The 22,056-nt window shown below is 42.3% G+C and overlaps 2 protein-coding genes across 2 annotated transcripts in view; one reads left to right on the top strand and one right to left on the bottom strand.

The window, feature by feature from the left end:
* Positions 1 to 1,747: 1,747 nt before the first annotated feature.
* Positions 1,748 to 18,890, top strand: PANK4 (pantothenate kinase 4; the record flags this gene model as incomplete). The annotated part of the gene is made up of 18 exons (XM_010005280.1): positions 1,748 to 1,837; positions 2,233 to 2,441; positions 3,994 to 4,177; positions 4,700 to 4,792; positions 6,245 to 6,398; positions 7,080 to 7,261; positions 8,803 to 8,884; positions 10,038 to 10,138; positions 11,735 to 11,890; positions 12,137 to 12,249; positions 12,750 to 12,837; positions 14,094 to 14,245; positions 15,142 to 15,197; positions 15,750 to 15,799; positions 16,569 to 16,673; positions 17,190 to 17,290; positions 17,780 to 17,848; positions 18,361 to 18,890. Coding segments are annotated over 18 exons (2,199 nt in total), but the record flags the coding sequence as incomplete, so codon positions are not given.
* A 1,544-nt stretch (positions 18,891 to 20,434) lies between these two features.
* LOC104395572 (probable glutamate receptor) overlaps positions 20,435 to 22,056 on the bottom strand; it is a 7,952-nt gene continuing 6,330 nt past the window's right edge. Inside the window, exons 7-9 of the mRNA XM_010005279.1 lie at positions 21,916 to 22,056; positions 21,103 to 21,350; positions 20,435 to 20,536 (exon numbers count right to left, since the gene is read on the bottom strand). The exon at positions 21,916 to 22,056 is cut by the window's right edge and continues 76 nt beyond it. Coding sequence (XP_010003581.1) covers positions 20,435 to 20,536; positions 21,103 to 21,350; positions 21,916 to 22,056 — 491 coding nt within the window. The remainder of the gene's footprint in view (positions 20,537 to 21,102; positions 21,351 to 21,915) is intronic.

The raw sequence follows: 22,056 nt of genomic DNA, 5'->3' as shown, positions 1-22,056 counted from the left end.
GGCGGGGGGCGGCAGCGTCTGCTCCTCAGGCACCCCCAGGAGCACCCTGTGGCAAGCCCGAGCGCGTCCAGCAGCCTGCGACAGACACAGAAATGGACTTGCACCTGAGCGCCGCGCGGGGAATCGTGTGGGTGTGGGGGCCGCTCAGCCGGGTAACAATAGTTTCACCTGTGAAGAGATTAGTTTGCATTCCCTGGGGGTCTGCACAACCAAAAACGCCACTTCACACGTTCTGCTGGTGTTGTGGAGTTACTAGTTCAGGGGAGCTGTTTGGTAGGGAAGCCAGAAAAGTGTTTTTCAGCCCCAGCACTGTGTGGTACTGGTGCAGACCTCACTTAATCCTCTGGTTAACACAGACCAACTGCACTGGAGAGAATATATTCACCATAACATGTCATCGTGTCACATCACCAGGTCACTTAACTCCTTCAGAACTACTCGTTTCACACCTGTTAAAATAACAGCTGGAGTTGGTCCTTTCTGTGGGTCAGAGTGGAATTAGAGTTGTAACTAGGCTTTATAACTAATCCCACGTGTCTCAGCTGGTGTTATGAATGGATTTAAGTCTTTAAAAACAAGGAGAGGAATGGGAAAATGTATAAAGCATAGCTTTAGATACAGTTTATCTGGTGATTAATTGCTGAAGAACCTGTATCTGTCAGTGTTGCACAAGCAGTAAGACATTCCAACACAAGCTTCACAACTCCTCTACTTAGAGGTTTGGAAGTTTTTCCTCACAGCACAGAACTACCAGGTTTAGTTTTTTTAAAACAACAACAAAATCTAAGAAAAACCTCATCTTTAAGCAGGGAGCTAGCAGAACAGTTTGGATTTTGTTTGCTGGAAACTTCAAAGCATTGGGTAGTACACTGAAGTAAGGTCTGAGGTCAGGAAAGCTTTATTGCTTTTGTTACTGTCTGTCAGTGATCACTCCAAATTGACCTTGCTAGATTTTTGCAGGAGAAACCCACATTTTTCTTCTACAGGTTGCAAGAATGTTCCTGTTTATTTACTCACTATGGAAGAAATTAGAGTTCCATTATGAAGGCAAAAGTATAAGCCTTCACTTACTCATGCTGCACTTCTTGATTTCACATGATTTTTAGGCACCAGAGTGTAAGCCCACTGAATTTAGCCATTAGGATATGATCTGTCATTACCAGGTTTATTTACTATTGGGGCTTTAATTTTAACCCAATAATTGGTCATAATATCGTTGCAAGTGTCTTTTAACCCAAAGCCAGAAATATTCTTGCAAAATAGTTATGCAGTATTTGACGTCATTTTCTAACCAGCTATGAATCTGTAGCTTGTCCTTGGAAGCAGGTTAAGAATGAGTGTTGCTGAAGGAGCACTTTTTGATTGTGCATATGGCACACATTGCTCAATGGTGGTAAACTTGCTTATATAGAAACCTTCAAAAAAGGATTTTAGAGAGTTTTCAAGTAAGATAAATAAGAGCTAACCAGTTAAGAACTTCCACTTATTCCTGCTCATCTTCAGCCATCCCCACATCACTTGTGTGGAAGCTTAACTTGTGGAGCTTTTCCCATCAGCAGTGATGGGTTCACTTTGGAGTGAATTGTGCCAAATCAGTTTCTAGACTCGCTGCATTATGCATTTAGCTTAATTATATCTGGCTTCATCAGAGGAGATTTTAAAAGCCAAGAGCTCTTAGCTAAAACATACATAAGCATAAGTTACATGGTTTGCTGTGAGGTATTAATCATTGCTTGTTAAATTCTTATTAACAGGTGGTTCATTAACCAAGTTGGCTTATTATTCAACTGTGCAGCACAAAGTGGCAAGAGTGAGATCCTTTGATCATTCTGGAAAGGTGGGAATTGTATCATTAATTAGTTGCATGTGATTGACTCGAAGGAGTAAAGTACTGAGCTGGCTTCTCATTGGAGAGTAGAAATTTAATCTGAAACCCATTAAGTAACATGTTCTATATAAAACTCTATCTTGAATTTTCTTATAGTTCAAGTATTGCCTTCTGTAATGCATGTCTAATACATGAGAGGGTTTATTATATTCTTAGTTTAAGGAGAATTCAAATCTGTTGGAACTATGTTCTTTAAAAATAGTTTGAGAAGTTATATTTTTAATAGCATTAACACAGTTCAAGGCAAAGGAAGCACAGGTATTGATGTTCACTAATTTAGCATACAACCTTGTTTTTCAAGGAAGGATTTTGAGTGAACTGTAAGAAATTTTTCTCTTTTAAAGGACATAGAAAATGAACCTTTGTACGAAATATCCGTCCAGGAGGAGATTACAGCACGACTTCACTTCATTAAATTTGAAAATATCTACATTGAAACCTGCCTAGATTTCATCAAAGACCATCTCGTCAACACAGAGACAAAAGTCATCAAAGCCACAGGTGGTGGTGCCTATAAATTCAAAGATCTTATTGAGAAGAAATTGGGGTTGAAGTAAGTATAGCTGTTCAAACTTATAGAAGTGTATTTCTTCTTTGATGAAGTTTCAGTAGGCTAACTTTACATTTTACCCATCTGGTATCAAAAGCCCTGGTCAGACCAAGCTGAATTGACTTGTTAGAGGACAGAAGTTGCAAAAAGATAACTGTATCATGAACTGACACAGTAGAGGTGCAGGAATAGAGCCAGCAGACAAGAGCACAAGGTTCAGGAGAAGAGCAACAAACAGTGGAATGCAGGGTATTATCACAGCTTTTTTCTGTGAAGTTTCTAACTTGCATCTATCCCATTTTTAAGTTGTGGGCTTCTGGGGAACTACAGGGAAGTCTCATTAATTTACCATTCAAACATCTTTATCAAACACCATGTGCTGAAAAGCTGCAGCAAGTAAAGATTAAAAATACCATCAACTTACACCAACATAAAACCTTACCTGATGTTCTTGCAGAGACCTTCCAGACACTCCTCACACAGCAATCCTATATATCACATTCTTCATTCTCTGAGGTACTGCTTTCACCTTCTTTTATACTACTTTTCCAAATTACCTTCTTCTCCTGATAGATAAGATTCTGTTAACTTTTTTTTCAAACTAGCCTACAGCAGCACCTTACTGGCTGTCTCTTAAGTATCAATTAGTCAAGACAAGGAGGCAGTTCCTCTCCTTTCTCATGTGGTACACCTGGTTTTTGTTTCTTTGATTCCTATTAGGTCATGACATACTTAATTGGTCCACAGGCCCCAAAAAGCAGCACCTTCTGCATCCTGGCAAACATAAGGCATTCTGCACTAATTGAGAGATACATATTTGTGCTTTGTTCATGTGTTTTTAACAAGGCTTGTGATAGCTCATGTGAGAAATTGGGCATATTTCATTTAAGATATTTACAGTAATAATACATAAGATACAGAAGTTTAGAGATGTCAGTGTTAGCTGACTCGACTGCATCCCTAACCTTACCTATACCGTGTGTCATGTTCCCAGACCCCACACTCAGGATTTGTGCTGTTGCACATCCTCTGATTCTTGTGAGAAGTCTTTTTTCCCTCTTTGGTAATCCCAGTAGCAGGCTCCTCACCATCACTTCAATTTGTCATGAACAAGTACTGAAATGTTGAGGGGGACTGTTTATCCTTGACTGGGAAAGAAGGGGAAAAGCAATACAAAATTATTCTGTGTTAGAAAATTGTTTTATTAGGTTAATTTCCAGATAAGTGTCCTGACCTTTGTTTCACAGGTGCTTGTTCTAGCACTAGAGCACCAAAGCAGCACTGAAAACAAGCAAACGGGAGCAGGATTATTTTTAATGACAGCACAATTAATGTGAGATTAAAGTTACTGTGTGACTCCAGTCTGACCAGACTGTGTGTTCTGGCACGGAAGATGAACATCAGAATCTATGTTTGGATGATCTGGATATGATCTGGGCTTCTGTGGGGTGTGTCACTATCTCCTGTGTGTAGCTATTGTTCTTAAAATATACTTGCTTATCAATAGGACTGAGAAGTTTGTGTAAAGGTTTTTTTTTCTCCCCCTTCCCCTCAGAGTAGATAAAGAAGATGTAATGACTTGCCTAATTAAAGGGTGCAACTTTGTGCTGAGGAACATACCCCATGAAGTGTTTGCATACCAGAAAGATTCAGACACAGAGTTTCGCTTTCAGATGAACCACCCAAATATTTTCCCTTATTTGCTGGTGAATATTGGCTCTGGTGTGTCTATAGTTAAGGTAAGTGCTTGCTAAAATGTGTTACTGCGGAATATGATAAAAGTGATCTAGAACATCTTACTGTTTCAGGTTTGGAGTTGTTTCTTCTTGGGTAATGCAAAATTTAGAAAGTAAATTTTCTTTAATTTCCATTTCTTCCAGAGTTATGAATGCTTTTCCATTGACTACCATAGTTTCTTTTGAATCACATTTAATTTGGTGTTTAGAGAAGTTGTATTAACCTATGAAGACAAAGGCTGCCAAGATGAGAGTGATTTTTAATATTTGTTTGCTTGTTTGTTTTGGAACATTGTGGGGGGACCAAATTTAGTATCTGTATTTAGGATTATTGACCAAGAATTAAACACAAAGATTTCAGAAACTGCTTGTGGTTTAAGTATGTGGAACATGTACCTCTGGAGAACGTCTCATCTCATATTTATGGAATTAAATAGTTGCACCTACAGTAATTTTACTGTTAAAAACAACTGTTAAAAAAAAAACTAGGACCTTCTTGACAGATCTTCCATGTTTTATTGACAGGTAGAAACAGAAGACAAATTTGAATGGATTGGAGGGAGTTCAATTGGAGGTGGAACCTTCTGGGGTCTTGGAGCATTGCTGACAAAAACAAAGGTATCAGTGTGTCAGTTTTAAAGGCTGTGGGATGGGAGATGGTAAGAGGAATCTTGAAATGTTGCAATGCCAGACTCTTGGAATGGGGAGAAATAATTCTTTTTAGGTAGTGTTTGTCTGGGAAACCAGAAGTCCAACATTAGTGTACTAGAAGATGAAAAAAATTATGTCTGCCTCTTGGGCAGGTTTAGAGAAAAGAACAGGCTCAGGATCTTAATTTTCATTTAAAAATTCTCCATTAGGTGCTTATTAGATAACAAGGCTGAGTCCTTGATTTGTGTTCAAAGTTTGGAGGCTTCTGGTGCATAAAAGGAAACTTTAAATGCAAAAAGATACTAGTAGAATATAGGGACAAAAATTGTAAGATGCCCATAGGTGGCAAGTTTGTCAACAAGGACAAGTAATTTCTATAGTGTAGAAAAGAGCCTCCTCAAAATGTCCTGTTAATCTTCTGCCCTTTGTCTAAACATGAAATGCCCGCCCAGTTCCTGCAACATTATCTACAGGAGCAGAGCTGAAAATGCCCAATTAGTGCAAAATGTCTGGGAGGAGAGAGAAGGAATTCTCTGGGAGTGAAGAGCAAGAATTCTAACTCTCCCTGTCACACATCACAGTTTCAGGGGTTCGTCAGCTGAACCCCAGGTTGGTAATGTGCCAGAATAAGACCTGATTTAGTGCTGCTTTGCCTGACACAGCTCTTGAATCGTGCTGGTTTTCCCTTCCTCAGAGATCCATGTAGCTGAAATAGATGTCCCTAAATGTCAGCAGTGTGGAAAAAGCTGGAGTTACACATACACCAAATCAGAAAATGTCGAAGGGAAGACCCATACTTGCCGTATCTTGTTTGATGCTTTTAAAAAAGAAATCTTAGAACATGACAATGCCTGCTCCTAATTATCTCTGATTTTGTAGAAGAAACAGGGCAAACAGACCTATCAATTAAGTGTTGGGTTAACTCAGAGTGTGTGCAAGTTTCATTGCAGGGGCATTAATGCATTTCTGTAACAATAAAGGCAGTCTTAGTCTTCTGGTTTTTAGACTTTTTTTTCCTTGTGCCTCAAGAAGACATAATTGTGTCTGCTTTTGGTAACTGTGCTTCTGACTTCATTTCAAGATAAGAGATCAATGAGGCTTCTGGCCATTTTATGTGCTGATCCATCTCTAGTTTTCAGGGGAAACTGAACAAACTATTTGCAGATCACTGCAGATAACAGGAGGGTTGTGCTTTTCATCATTAAAGAACCTTCACTTAAGATGAGCCTGTCTGATAAGATACGGACTCTGGACAAGTCCCTGTAATTAGAAATAATGTATCTTTTGCTGGTAGGGTTGATTCTAAGACCAAACAACCCCCTGGTTTTGGTCAGTAAAGATGCTGCAGAGCTGTGGATTTATGGACAAGGTTCTCTGGCTCTCCTGGGAAGGTTGAGTAACTCTGCTTCTCATCCTCAGAAATTTGATGAGTTGCTGCAACTGGCTTCCAAGGGGCAGCACACGAATGTAGACATGCTGGTGAAGGATGTGTATGGAGGTGCCTGCCAGACCCTGGGGCTGAGCGGGAACCTGATCGCCAGCAGCTTTGGGAAGTCCACCACAGCAGATAAAGGTATGGGAGTACAAAAGGTCTACCCAAAATTTGTTAAAAGAGCTGGGAAATTACCCACCAGTCCTTTCCATGATCTTGCCTACACACAAAATACGTTATTGATTAAAAGCATTACATAGTGCTGGCCTGACAAGCAGGCATTCACATCTTCAGTTTGGGGTCACCTAAGTCCAGATGAACAACAAAAATACCTGTCTAGTTTGACCAATATTAATTCATTCCTGTGGGAAGTATCTGTGGCTTTCTTGGTCCAGAAAAGGACCTATGGCAGTGGCAGTGATTTACTATAATTTGCAATTTTATTTGCAGTATTATCATAAAAGGCTTGCAGTGCACCTCAGGTCATGATGGATGGAGGAACCATCATCTGTGGTTCTTAGAGAGACGAAATGGAGCTTTTGCCATTTACTGTTGCCCTTTCCACTAGATTTCTTTCAAGCAGTATTTCACAGACTTAGTGTTTTTTTCATGGTGTCTTCAGTCCAATATACACTCCTCCTTGTCTGAAGTACGTTTTTTTTGTAAAAGATTTTTGGCAAGGACACACACCTTTCTTCTACACACATGAAGAGACTGGTCAAACTCTGGTTATTGTTTCTCCAGCTGTAGCCTGTTAGAAAAGTACAGCCCAGCTGAGCGTTCTTTGTGTTTGATTTGCTTTTACCATTTCTTTCCTTTAAGAATTTTCCAAAGAAGATATGGCAAAGAGTTTACTGCACATGATCAGCAATGATATTGGTCAGCTTGCCTGCCTCTATGCCAAGCTCCATAATTTGGATAAAATATATTTTGGAGGATTCTTTATCCGGGGCCACCCTGTTACCATGCGTACCATAACCTATAGCATCAACTTCTTCTCCAAGGTAATGAAAATAGAGATTTTCCTGATAGCAAAGTCACGTGCTTAGTTATCTTTCTAGGTTTTTGGGAGACTTTAATAAATGAATTTGCACACAAAGTAAGCCTAGAGGGCTGCTGGTCAGATAGGCAAGGCAGGATTATAAAGATCTGTTGTGGGAGGGGTAAAATGAATGTGATTTGCGTGGGAGTTCTGTCTGGCCTCTCTTTCTCTCTCTCTCTCTTACTATTTTTTGATTGACAGTCTGTCTTGTAGCTGCCAAGTAATGAGTTTTTCACTACTTGCTTAGATAGCTACCATTGTTATTCAATTCCTCTTGCTGACTTGCATCTATTTCTTCTCACCCCTAGGCTGTGCAGTGTGGGATTGTTCTGCTGAGATAGTTAGCAGCTATTATCACTGAGGGTTTGTTTTTTGTTGTTGTTTTGTTTGTCATTAGAAAAAAAAAACAAAACAAAACCACAAAGAAACAGCCAAGCTGTAGCTCTTGAAAGGTTTTGAAGCTTTGGAAGATACTGCAGACTTTTTCACTAGAAAAGTGGCCAAGTCAACAGGCTGCCTTCATGGCTGTTACAGGTGCATTGGCTCCTGCACTTGTACAGCTTTTTAGAATATGACACCGTTTTTTTCTCATCTCAGTTCTTCAGGCAAGTGACTCCTGGATGCTGCTGGTTGCTTGTTTTTTCCCTTTTTCCTCACCATAGCAGTCCCTTTCTGTACAACTTTGTTGGGTTTCAAGAATGGTATTGCAAAACTACAGATGAGATCCTTCAAAGGATAGCTTGATCAGTGATTCAGACCCAAATCTTGCCCTGCAGTGTAGCTGATCTTTCCCTGCAGCATGCCTGAGTGCTGACCCTCCTTACTGGCCCTGCTTCAGACAGAGCTGATTTTCCTTCAGGGAAGGCAGCAACTCACCCAGCCTTGCCCAGGAGAGCCAAGGGCCCCTGCTGCTGGGATGGGGGGGGAGCTTTCTTTTTTCTCTCTAGTATTCATGCATTATCTTGACAATTAAACTAAGGAATTTGATGGGGAATATGCTTGCCCATGGACAACATACAGTGTCTGTAAGTTGTTGAATGTTGGACAGCAATGCTTGAAATAACAAGCAATGTCTCTTACGGGTTGGGTGCACAGTGGCACACACTTAGGTTGATGACCTAGAAATCAGATGACCTTGTGTTTCCAGCCTGTTCAAGCAAGAGGAGTTGAATATTCATGGAATGATGCAGTGGTCTTTTCTAGTGAGGGCACTGGCTTCCCTCTGCTCTGGGGGTGTGCAGGCTCAGAGCACACAACACTTCTGCATGTGTTTTTTTTCCCCCAGCTGTTTAATAAGTGTGGAATGATGTGTGTAAGCAGTTTCTCCTGAAGCTGTGTTTCAGAAGCACCATTAAAGTTACTGAATGTGTTAAAATGTAGCACAAATTAATATTACCATCTTCTAGTTGTTTCTATTAAATTAAGTGTAAAACTAGTGACAAAGAAGTAAGTACCTGTTAGCCATCAGGGACCATCCAATTGCAATGTTTCATATTGTGGCAGGGAGAGGTTCAGGCATTGTTCCTGAGACATGAAGGCTACCTGGGAGCCATTGGGGCATTTTTAAAAGGAGCTGAACAAGACAGTAAGTACAGCCCTGCTATGTTCTGTATATGCTGTGTTCTGAAATGTCAGTGTAATGTCCAAGTTTCTCTTAAGAGGCTGCATGTAAGTTGTTGCCTAAATAAATACATTTGGCACTAATAAAAACAGATGCTGGGCTTTGGTTTTATGTATTCTGGCAGGGACATGTTCATTTCTCACTGTTTTTCCTGATCACCTTTGAGAAGCCAGCAGAGCTTGGCTCTTCTCTTTTCCTGCATTTCTGCAGTCCTAACTCTAAATCAAACTCAGGAGATGTGGCTTCTGAGAACTTCCCCTCTTTAATTAAAGAGGCCAGCTTCTGAATTCAGTTAATGTACTGAAGAAGACCAGCATCTCAAAACTGTGTTTGTTTGGGAGTGAAAAGCCTCACAGACATTTATGAAGGATTAGACACTTGTGTCCTGCATTCTTTGGGTACAGGGTGCTTTGGTTGAATTCTGCCTTCTTTATTTTGTTTTTTTGTCTTCTTAATGTACTAGAAAGCCAGTCAGTAAAGTAGTTATAGTGGAGCAGATAGTGAGGTTGTTAGTGGTACTTGGCTTTAGTAAATATCAAATATATCTCAGAATAATGGATGTGGATTTGTTTTCATGTTCATTTTATAGATATGGGCAAGGAATCAACTACTGAGGAATTAAAGACACTGCTTCTGCAGCATGTGTTGTACATGTGAACTTCAATAAACTTTTTCTCAAAAAAAAATTACAGAAGCAACTTCACCGTTTATATGAAACTTACATTATGCTTTGAGGGTTTTTAAATTACATTTTGTTAATAGTGGATCCAGGTTTAGAAACAGGAAGTTCTCTCTATGATCAGTGATGGTGCTATGAAGGCGTGCTGGTTATAGCCCTTAATGACAGGGAAAGGGGGTTAAAAAAATTATTATTTTACAACTAACTGTCTTAAGCCTCATTCAGGTTGAAACTCTTTAGAGCCAGGTAATTCACTGAGTGGATAAAACATTTCTTTTGGGTCTTAGAGGGAAAATTATATATATTTACAAAGAGAAAGGAAAATGGCCTTTGTAGTGAAGCAGCTTCTGTGGAGGGATGCTAATGCTAGCCCCACTCACAGGAGTATTTTCAGTTTTATTTTCAGGTTCTGTGTGTCTCTGTCTCTCTCTCTTCTAGATCCAAATCAGTACAGCTGGGGAGAGAATTACGCTGGGAGCTCTGGTCTCATGAGCACATCACCTGATGTTTACCCCATGCAGAGAACAAGGAGTGGTACAGTATGTGCTTGTCTTTTCTAGAACCAAGTGCCTTCTCTTAGCAATGGGGGTTTGAAAATGGATTATTATTCTCAAGCTAGTTGATTCTTGCCTCTGGGACTCCTGCTTACCAGGAGAAGTAACTAACATGGTGTCTTGTGTCATGTGTGATGTTGTCCTGTGTAATCTTTGATCTGATGTCCCATAAAAGCGGGTTGTGGCTGCTGTGTTGTCTTCTTCACCTAAGTGTGTATGTGGGAACATTCATCTCTTACCCTTTCTCTGAAGTAGCTGTATTTTGCTATAGCTGAAATATAGTGCTTCAGAATTTTGAATCTGATGTTCCCCTGTCTTTAAGCAGCATTTGCTTACTTTGCATGAGAAGAGAAATAATATCATTCTGTCTTTGATTTATCTTCTCCCAGTTTTCAGGAATTTTCCTATTGTTGCTGCAGGGTGTGGGGGAGTTGCAGGTGTTGCTTTGTTGTGTCCCATGGTTGCTAAGTGTTTTTAGGCCTGGAGATGAGGTGCAGAGCTCTCACTGAATGGTTTCCCAGACCAAGCCTTAACACGAGTCCACTAGGAGCTGCAGACGATGGATTCTGTGGGTGGTGCATCTATATAAAAGTATATCTAATTTTAACCACTGCCATAACTGTAGTTATTGTCAGGAAATTGTGGATTAAAAGTATGACCAAATAACATCCTTCTTAATCTCAAGATGTATTATGACAGCTTTTAAAAACTATTTATGCAGATGCAATGATCCCTTATTGTTTGTCAACCTTTTAATCTGGGAAAAGATGTTTTTCATGCTGGCAGTGGTTCAGGAGTCAAACCACTGTGAGGTTTTGGATTCTTCTCTTGCTGGACACTCACTCTGTTCACTTGAAGTGAAATCTCTTTGCAACAATCATAGCTCAGAAATGTCTACTTTTCAGCATTGATGTTAATGCTGAAGACAATCTTTCTATAGCAACCACTTTGATTTATGTACATAAAGTCTTACTGCAGTGTGGGCTTGAAACTTGGCTTAGCCTGAATGTCTCTAGGCCGTGCAGTGTTCTCAAAGGCAGTGCCACTGGACAGTTGTATAAAGATAAATGTGCACAGGTTATTTTAGACAAAAGAAACAAGGCACACTTTATGTACAGAGCTGTGTAACTAGACATATTTCACATGAACTTCATCTCTAGCCTTGGAAGCTTGGTCACAAGCATTGTTTTCACAAGGTGCAAAGAGAAGTTTTGGAGACTTGCTCAGGATTGTAAAAGGAAGATGTAAAGCAGCATGTGAACATTCCTGTGCTCAGCTCTCTGTGCTCCTGGCTTTGAACCTGACTGCCCAGCAGACTGAACAGTACTGGGGAGGGAGGGAAAATAAAGAGAGGGCTTGTGCTAAGTTATCAACGTGAAACTTGGTCATCTCTCTATAGGTGGGCATGGATAAATAATCCCTGCAGGGGAGTGGATTATTTATGATGGCTTCTACTCCAGTGTAGTTGCAAATTTGTCAGTCTTAACCATGGATGGACTTTTGTAGCCCTTGTACAGGTTTAATTTGTCACTAATAAATTTCTGAGCAAGTTCTAATAAATCTCTCTCGTTTTTCATCTAGTTTGACATGCTTGAAATGGACAGGTTGGAGAGACCGCTCGTTAACCTGCCACTGCTGAAAGACCCATCCACCTACGTTCCAGACACTGTTGACCTCACAGATGATGCCATGGCCAGAAAATACTGGCTCACCTGCTTTGAGGAGGCACTGGATGGGGTAAATGTCACCAAACACTAGTGTAGGAATGATAGATCTGTGGGCCAAGGTGTTAACCCCGGACATTATACTTTATTGACTGGACTCAAGGAAAGCTGGAAGCTGCTGTGTGGGAGGGACAAGATAGTCTGCAGGCACTGAACTGTACAGCAGCTGGACGGGTTATTTTTCAGCTTGCACTTTAGATCAGTTAGATGGAGCAAGAGTTGATTTGGTAACTCCAGTCTTGCCTTGTGTCTCTCCCAGGTGGCAAAGCGCGCTGCAGCCAGCCAGCCTGACTCCGGGGACGCGGCCGAGAGAGCCGAGAAGTTCCGGCAGAAATACTGGAATAAGCTCCAGACACTCAGGCAGCAGCCTTTGTAAGTGTCTTTAGTTTCCTTTTTCATCACTTGCTGCTCCTGGTGAGCAGAGCAAACGAGAAGCTGACTAAAAATCTAACTGAAAGTGAAATAGAAGTTAAGGAGGTTATGAAGGGGGCAAACAAAGCTGAGCAGGCTGAAGGCCGTTCAAGTTGATGTGCAAAACATCAGGTCCTTTGCACAGAACTTTCCCATCTTACATACTGGAATTTCACACAAAAGTGATATCTCTGCAGAAAATTTACGGGTAAAAGTGGTGACATGGTTATTAAAAGTGGTAGCATGGTGATTCCAGTGTCTGGCTTTGCTCTGAACATTCTCCTTCTTTGTATTTAAACAAACTGTACAGCAGATTGACCACTTGGAGACAGTGTTCAGCACACATGGCATGTGTAGGCTTTTAATCTAAAATGCTGTGATTTATGGAGGAAACAGGAGGAAATACCTTTTTCCTGCTTGGAGTAGCTGATCTTTTTACTCCCCCTTCTCCCTCTTTCAAGTGCCTATGGTACCCTAACAGTTAGAAGTCTCTTGGATACCAGGGAACACTGTTTAAACGAGTTCAATTTTCCGGATCCCTATTCCAAGGTAAGTTGTTCCTGCTTTACAGGGTGGACAACATGTAAGTTCAAGATACTTGTTCCATGCTCTAAAACTTTGTATAAGGCACAGGGGAGATGTTAGCCCCTGGGTCCCTTGTGGCATTTTTGCCCAGCTGAGTTGCCACTGAGGACAAACAGCGATGGGTAACAGGCTGTCAAGCCTTTGACCTCCCATGTGCTGCTGATGAGAAAATAGCAACCAAAGCCGTGATGAGCTTCAGCTCCCTGACACAACTGAGAATTGATCATGTCAGTCTTGCTCCTGAGGAGCATGTGGTGTCTTGTCAGAAGTTGTCACTGGCTGCATCAGTGAGGAGGGGTTTCCTCCAGTTAAGAGCTGCAGAAGCTGCACAGAGCAGCTGCACTTCTGATTAGTGAGTGCCTCACAGCTGACCTGAGAATTTAATTCTGAGGACAATCAGTTTATTCCTCTTTATCCTGAGGCTACTACTACAGCCTGGCAGGCTGCAGAAATTTATTTTTTTCTCCTCATGATTCTCTTCATGGTGTAGAAACCATTTTCAGATTTAAAGCTGTGTAGCTATGAAAGTACTTTCCAATAAATACGTAAGTTGCAAACAGCTTTAAAACACACTTGACGTTTATTATCTTCTCCCTAGCTGCATTGTCAGCTCTTCAATTCACTCTAAAAAAAGACATTAAAAGGTTGTGAGGTGGCTTTTACTTCTGTTTGCTTTTTGGTAATTCAGACAAGATATTGCCAAGAAAAGATCTCAATGTAAAGATGGTGCCCAGTATCACTTACATTTCTATGCTAACCAGCTGTGTAACCCTGAGCCACTGCAGACTGAAGCAGAGAAAAATATTCCAGAGCTTTTAAGCATCTGGGATGATGAAAGTCTTGATGCAAACAAACAAACAAAAAATCTTCTCCATTTATTGTTTTCCTTCTTGTGGGAATTCCTTGGGTTTGATGATTTAAACGGAAAGGTTTTTTTGTGTCTGCTTTCCCGTTCCCCAATCTGCTCAAGATCTATCACACCTCTAACTTTTCTTAATAAGTAATTTGGGGGCTACAAATTGTATCCTAGCACTTTTGTTAGAATCCCAGGAAACTTTTTTTCTTGTTGATACTAAGCATGCTGATAACAGTAACTTGTTGGTCCATTAGAGGCCATGAACGTAGAGGAGACTGCTTGAACGTGGTCTTGGGACTAAGACAACCAGTGATGGGTAAGAAATTTTTGTCTATAAATTCAATGTTTCATGTCTTTCTTACAGGTAAAGCAGAAAGAAAATGGCATAGCCTTAAAATGTTTTCAAAGCGTAATCGAATCTTTGGATTCATTAGGCTGGGAGGAGAGGCAGTTTGCTCTGGTGAAAGGACTTCTTGCGGGGAATGTCTTTGACTGGGGAGCAAAAGCAGTCTCAGAGTAGGTGTTAAATATTTTAAAAGCACCCTTTTAAAATACAGAATATCCAATTGTTCTTTTTTTTAAAAGAAAAAAAGTACAGCAATCTTAACCTTGTGTTTCACCATAACTCTTTGTTGTGTGTTGACAAGCCTTGTTGTGGTGTGGGAAGGTTCACATTTCCACCCTTTGAGTCTGGCAGATGTGGATGTTGGAATGAAGTGAAAGAGCATTTAATGTTCCAGCCTGGCTGCTTTGCTTCTAGCATTGCTCTTAGTGCTGCTCTAGGGAGGCTGGGAAGAGGTTCCTGAAATGGAAAACAAACTTTTTCTGCAACCCTCAGTTGCCCTGGTAGCACAGGATCTGTTTAGTGGGCTGTGAGTTAGGGTGCATGTTCTCTTTTGATGACTTTTATCATGTATGACTAATGATTTTTACCGACATACATTTCTGTTACCATCTGGAGAGCTTTTTTTCTTATACCCTGTCAACAACCATGTCTGGTTATTTTCATTCCTTTTTTCTTATGCAGTTAAAACATTAAAAAACTTTTGTCAGCTAATCTTCAGATTAGACTTTGTAAAGGACTGTTGTATCATGCAGATATTTTAGATCATTACTATATTTTCTGATCGTCTGCAGACCAAAAGGATCTCTTTTTTGCCTGTAGTCTAGTGCTTGCAAACATTTTTATACTGCTGAAGCTTTTTTAGCATAAGAACGCCAATTTAATGGGCATCTGAGCCTTTTGTTTTAAACTCAAGCACAAAGTATCTGTTTCTCAGTCACTGGACCTATCCACACTCCCCATTATAAGCAATGCAGTAAAATTGCTGCTCACCTGCTAAAGTGATGTTTTAATTCTATTTGAGACAAAGTAGCTTAACTGAGCACCCTTTATTTCTCTTCTGATACAGCGTTCTGGAATCTGAGCCACAATTTGGATTTGAAGAAGCCAAGTCAAAACTACAAGGTATAGGGAGATCTGTGGTGGTGGTTGGTTGTGTCAGTGTGAGTGGAGGGGAGAGTGAACGTGTTTGTTGGGGCAGTTCTGCTGCCCAGATGGCAAGAAGTCGTCAGCACTTGCTGGGGGTATATGAAACGCAGCCCACAGAGTTTTGGTGGGATGTTTGTGTTCTAAAGGAACTTAAATGTGGAAATTTCCCTCCCTGAACAGCAGTCCCAGCCACACAGATAGACAGAACGTCTGCACAGCCCGTGCTGTTCTTCCTAACTGTTGTAATCCTGCCAAGGAAATGGTGTCCTGAGGGGTGCAGAACCATCCACCCTCGGGGGAGGCAGAGCAGAGCCAACCTGCATGGCTCCATGGCTTTATGATGGACATTCCAAGGCTGCTCTGGCTGAGCTTGGCCCATCATTAAGAGCTCAGGAGCCCTTTAAATCAACACATTTACTGTTCAGACCCTAAGCCCAAATGCTGCCACATTAGGGACTCTGCTTTCCGCAATGCACAGGGCTCTTTCTGCCCACAAGAAAACCTAACATGGTTTTGTCTGTGCCACAGAACGTCCCTGGCTGGAAGATTCCTACAGTCAATGGCTGGAGAGACTGAAGGTAGGACACCACCACTGGTACTAACCACTCAGTAACTAAGTGTGTGAGCTGTAAAACCACCTCATTCATGTTGCTTGTTAAACAGATTTAACAGAACTCTGTTCAGACAATTCAAAATAAATCCTCATAGCACAATCCAGCAGCCTTACCACAAGGAAAGAAATAAAAGGAGTTAGTTTGACATTCATTACTCACCAAGCTTCTTAGCTAAACTCCTTCAGAAACTTGCAGCACTTGGAACCCAGCAGCCTTCAGAGTTGTTTAAATTAACCATATTGTATCCCTTTTTTACCAGGGAACTTATTTTTATACAACTAAACCCATACATTTGAAATCTTGGGACTAAATGTAGTGCTTGAGTTGTTCCTCCATCTGAATAGCCAGCCTAAAACCAACCTTAATTTAAGAACTTGCTGAAAGTAATTAACTTCTTAATTAGCAAAGCTGTGTTGTGTTTTTTTTTGTCTGGTGTGATCTCTATTACTGTTTAATTAAGGTTAATTGAAAAGCTTTTGTTTCTTTGTGTCAATCTCCATGTTGGAAATGATAGCCAAAAATGTTTGGTATGAGCAGATTATTGCAGATAATCTTTAAATGAAAGGGTCAGGTGCTGGGCTGTGGAATTGTGCTGCTCTGGACAACCAGAACTGCCAGGCACTGAGGGCATAAAATGTGGGGCCTTAAAGCAAGTAGTTCTGAATAACAGGAACTCTTCACTGGAATGAATTGTGAGCTCCATCCTGAACACCTTGGTTTTCTCTTTCAGGAGGGTCCCCCTCACAAATGTGCCTTAATTTTCGCAGATAACAGTGGAATAGACATAATTTTAGGAGTCTTTCCTTTTGTCAGAGAGCTCCTTTCGAGAGGGACAGAGGTAAGTGGCTTTCATTGTGAGTTCACTGTGTAGCAGAGCTGAGGAACTGGTGGAATGTCTGCTGAATACCAGCCTGCTTCACCAGGCTGGCTCCTGACATCCCAGCTGGGAATCATCCAAGCCCCTGAGCTCCCAAGTCTTGGCTGTGAAGGGCAGCAAAACAAAACGAGCTCTGTCTGAGCAAGGGTTTGTAATCATATGAATCACAGAATAGTTTGGGTTAGAAGGAACCTTGAAGATAATCTAGTTCCAACCCCCCTGCATGGGCAGGGACACCTCCCACTAGAGCAGGTTGCTCCAAGCCCCATCCAACTTGGCCTGGAACATTTTGCAATGTCCAAGGCCCTGAAGTAGCTGGTTAGCTGAGGGAAAAGGAGGACTGGGCCTCCAGCCTTCCTGTGTGCACCTCCTCTCTGGGCAAAGGAGTTGGGTGGTGGGGGATTGGAACAGACAAGCAGCTCTGTCACCAAGCATGAACTGCAGCATCAGACAACTCTTCTGCCATCCCTACCCCAGGTTATCCTGGCCTGTAACTCTGGCCCAGCCCTCAATGACGTGACCTACAGTGAATCCCTGATTGTGGCAGAGCGGATCGCAGCCATGGACCCAGTGATCCAGTAAGCACCTGACCAGGCTCCATCACACATTGCATAGAAGGAGAATGCAAGGTCCTTGTTACATACTTAGTTGATATTTAAATGTGTTTGTTACAATCACTGCAAGCTGCAGCCTGGAAGGTAGATAAGGCAGATCATTTACTTTGATTAAGGTGAAATGTTGAGAAACCAGATCTTTCTTGAACACCCCTAACTGTATTTCCTGAGTCTGCCTTCCCTGATAAACATTCAGGCTACTAAATAATACATTTTATATGTTAAAAAGAACAGAGGAAAATAGATCTATTTCACATGCAATGTATCCCCAGTGGAGGACACATACCTGACTAATGCTTCTGCTCAAGGAAAGTTTCTGTTGCTGAAGCCCAAGCAGCAAGGAAGCCTTGACAGAAGCTACTTAGATATTGTCATCTGGCTTCTTGCCAGACTGGCAGGACCCACCCGAGGTGGCTGGTTTACTGCTTTTTGTTTGTTTGTTTTTAAATAAAGGTCTGCACTGAGGGATGAGAAGCTGCTGTTGGTTCAGACAGGTTCGAGTTCTCCGTGTCTAGATCTGAGGTAGGTTGGCAAATTCCAGTTAGTGATTTGTCTCCGTGGGCTGCAGGATGCTCAGAGACTGAGCTCAGGAGTATCTCAGCCACCTCTCCTAACTGAATCACTCACAAAACCATCCAGAGCTGCTTAGTCTGGATTTACAGACCTATAAACCTGCTCAAGCCTTACGAGTTGTTCATACTCTTTATCATCTCTCTGTTCAGCAGTGACACATTGACAGGTTCATGAGCAGCTTAGTTATGGATATTATAACATCCTGTACGTGACCAAGAGCTCCACTTGATTATAAGAAGCATTTTGTCAGTAACCTGCCTATTTTTAATTCATTTCTCTATTGGAGGCAGAACCTGCTTGTGTTTTCTGGGGAACCCCAAGTCTGCATGCATTTAATGAAGCTTTTAAAACTGCTTCAAACTCATTTCCTTTGGTCTCACGTGTGCTGCTGACCAAGTTCAGCAGCTCAGCTGTGCTCTGGCCCATCTGCCCGGCCGCTCCAAACCCGCCCTCTCTTGCAGCCGCCTGGACGCGGGGCTGGCGGCGCTGGTGCGGGAGCGGCAGACAGACCTGGTGATCATCGAGGGGATGGGCCGGGCCATCCACACCAACTACTACGCGGCGCTGAAGTGCGACAGCCTCAAGCTGGCCGTGATCAAGAACTCCTGGCTGGCCGACCGGCTGGGAGGGAAGATTTTCAGTGTCATTTTTAAGTATGAAGTGCCATGTAAATGATGTGGATCTGGTCGGCGGGGGGAGCAGGAGCAGCAGAATGGACTTGCACTAGTTTTACTTTAACTGTAAAGAATGTATTTTTATTACAACAGGGAAAAGAGTTCACAGGAAATTCCATATTTATATTGTGCTTTTGTGACTTAAAAAGCAACAATATGATTCACTCTATAGTATACACACTCAAATATATATATGTATATCACTCATTGTTTATTTTGGTAAGTGTTTATTTTAATGCTGCAGTATTTGTGATGAAAAGACTATTTTTTTGTTCTGTGAGACATTCATATAGAAATATATTTAAATGTCAATGAAACCTTTTTTTATACATCTCTGCCTACTCTGCCAGCAATGACATGGCACATACCAAATAGTCTTTAAAGTGCTCAGTGAAGCTGACATTGCATTTCCCATGTCAGCTTTTCAACTTAGCTAAAATGTCTCGTGCTTTTTGCAGTTAGTTCATTGAAGGACTGATCCACCTTCTAACCACCACTGCTTAAGCTGTATTTAAAATAGAGCTGTCATGGTCTGAGAGCACAGAGCAGGTAACTGGGCAGCACTAGTTCACAGAGTTGGAAGAGCTTGTGAGTTAAAAGCTCTTGCTTTCACTCCTTGTTCTTGTTACCAGGTGGGCAGGAGGGGAATTTTGCAGCTATACTAAATTACTTGGAAGTTGAGTCTTACTAAGTTATCCTCAAGTGAACATGTAGTGCTTTATGCAGGAACAGTCAGCTATTTTCCTGTCATAGACATGTTAGTTTCTGTTGCCTTCAGTTATTTAATGACTGATAAGAATTAGGCTCTTTGTTCAGGCAGTGCAGTTAAAGGTATTTAGGTAACTGAATTGGCTTTTCTTTCCTCCATCAGATGTGCAGTACATTATTGGAGTGATTTAACCATGAATTTACAAACCAGCATGTGCATGCATCAGTCATTCCAGCTCTGAAATGAAAAACAGCTTAATCAGAAAACTATTTAATATGCAGCTGAGATAGCTGTTCCCCATGAACTTCAAATTGGGTTCTCTGAGAGCAAGAGAATGATGCAAAATAATGACCCACTACCTCGCCCTTGCCTGGGAAACTTGGACTTTATTTTAATTGAGTGGTTACCAAACTTCCTGCTCTAGGATTGCTGGATTTCAGCTGTCAGTCTTCTTCTTAAATACTTCTTAATCAGGTCAGCTTGGCCAAGAAGCCTCTGTAGCTAAACAGCAAAACTCCTCCTGCCTGGGGCAGCTGACAAAGGCCAAGTCCATTCCCCACATCTCAGAGTTCCTCCCTGGCATGATCTCCATGGTTGTCCTGCCTTTGGGGTTTATGCAACATTTCTGGCTCAGAAGTGACCTCCACAGTGACCAGCATCTTCTGCTGCTCAGAAGAGGGAAGGGTCCAGCCTATCCATAGCTAAACCGTTCCAGAAGCAGTTGTTGGTTCGTGGTTAGAACAGTCAGAGCTTTTATTCTCCCTGTTGTGCCTCACACTGTAATTAGGAACCGGAGGCTCCATATGAACCCGCTGCAAGTCACTTACTCCTACAGGCCTTCATGTACTTACACAGTGAACTTCTACACTAGAAATGGATCCACCACCTCAACTTGATTTCACCCAAGTTGTTAACCTTCCTTATTTTTAAGTTACCCTCTATCCCTTATCACTTTAAACTCTTCCAAGCCATTTAATTTCTTCTGTGTCCAGCTCCACCACCAATCCAGAAGTGCTCTCCATGTCTGTTTGTAATTAGAAAACTTACACTCTAGACTTACAGAAAAACATCCTTCTACAGTGATGTAGTTCCTATAAAATATATATGGTATAAACCTAATAACTGCCCATTTTGTAAGCAAAAAAAAAATTCTTAAGGATTGGCCCTCCCTGAAGTTTCCTGGCTCTGTCTTGTGTTTTCTTTTATACGCAGACGAGTGCACATTTCTTCTGTGAACACAGAGCAACAAGATTTCTGAAAAACAAAAGGGGAGGAAACAAGGGGGTGGGTTGTTCTGTCAGAGAACCCACCTTCCTCCTCAGCGTGCAGAGCCCAACCGCTGGAGGGGCTGGAGAACAGGAACCCCAAGGTGCACGTTCTAGTACTAGAGCAGTTTCATTGTGTTTTCCTGCTTGTCCAATGACTTAAGAACAGCCATACTTGAGAATAAACTTGCTGTTGATGCTTTACTGTCCTCTGTGCACACTCAGCATACTGGAATGCAGTTTGGCAGCCAGGAATTGCACTAAATACTTCTACTTAGTGCTTTGGGTGGGGAATTACTTTGTTATTGTTGGCCTGCTCAGGCTATGAAACTATCACAGCCCACACTGTGAAATCTCAGTGCTTTAAAGATTAAATACTTTGCACATCCTGCCCCTCTCCCACTCCCCAATCTGCACTGCTTTCCTGAGAAGCAGCAAGGTCATTGCAGTGGGAATTAATTGGAATTGCAGAGTGGAGCACTGCTGCCTAGCTTCTCTGTGTTGGACAGAAAGGATAAGAAGGAAGTAGGACAGGAGAAGGTAACCATCACCCACCTTTGCATGTGCAGCAGCGTGTCTGCTCTTGCTGGAGAGCTCCACCAGAGCTGCAATCACCCCCAGGGCCAGGCCGATGGCCAGAGTGAGGAAGAGCCCGCCCAGCGCCTGGGGCTGCAGGGGGCTCCAGCGATCCCTGCTCCTGTGCAGGCAGCTGCTCTCCCACCACTTGTTACGCAGGTAGTCCAGGTCACCGGATTCCCGCAGCTTGAGGATAGCGACAGAGAGCTGCTTGATCCACGGGGATGCTGGCAGCAGGAGAGAGAGAGAGAGGAGTGTGGGAGAGGTCCCAGCCACCAGAACACTCCTCAGCGACCCCTGCTCTCCTGCCCAGCAGGCCTGGCTGGGTGCTGCTGCCCAGCTGGCAGGGCTCATTCTGCAAACAGTGCAATAATCTAAGCCAGGAACTTCTCTCAGCTAACAACTAGTCCTGGCCCATCCCTGGGGATGTGATATTACCTGCAGAGTAATGACAGAGTGATTTGGAGAAATACAAGCAGTCACACTCCACAGGGAAACAGACTGTCAGCCCTGGAACTGCCTGGCAGCTCTGCATTACTGGGACCAGTGACACCTAAGAGCTGCAATTTTTGGCATATTGCAGTGCAAAGTGAGAGTGAGTGAGAAGCTACTGAGAATTCATCACAGAATGAAACTTTTTTGTAGCAGGGCACTAGTTCAGGAGAGTTAATGCAGAAAATGTGTGCAAGTGTCAGCCCTCAGCTCTGCCAGGCTTTTTGCTCTGTCAAATCTGCTGCCTCAGGCACATGAAACCCACGTGAGGTGGCACAGCAGCAGTGCACAGCCACTAACCCTGGGTGGCAGCAATGCCAAATCCTCTGGCTCCGATGACTTCAGGGGCCCTGATCAGGTTGCAGTGTCTGGCAGCTGCCAGGTCCTGAGAGATGGACTCCCCAATGAAGGCATAGTCTGACTCCATCACGCGCTGAACCG

This window comes from Chaetura pelagica, unplaced genomic scaffold (assembly GCF_000747805.2).
Source record: "Chaetura pelagica isolate M959 unplaced genomic scaffold, ChaPel_1.0 scaffold159, whole genome shotgun sequence".
Lineage (NCBI taxonomy): Eukaryota > Metazoa > Chordata > Aves > Apodiformes > Apodidae > Chaetura > Chaetura pelagica.
The sequence above is the reverse complement of the archived record's forward strand: the minus strand, read 5'-3'. Positions and strand labels throughout refer to the sequence as shown.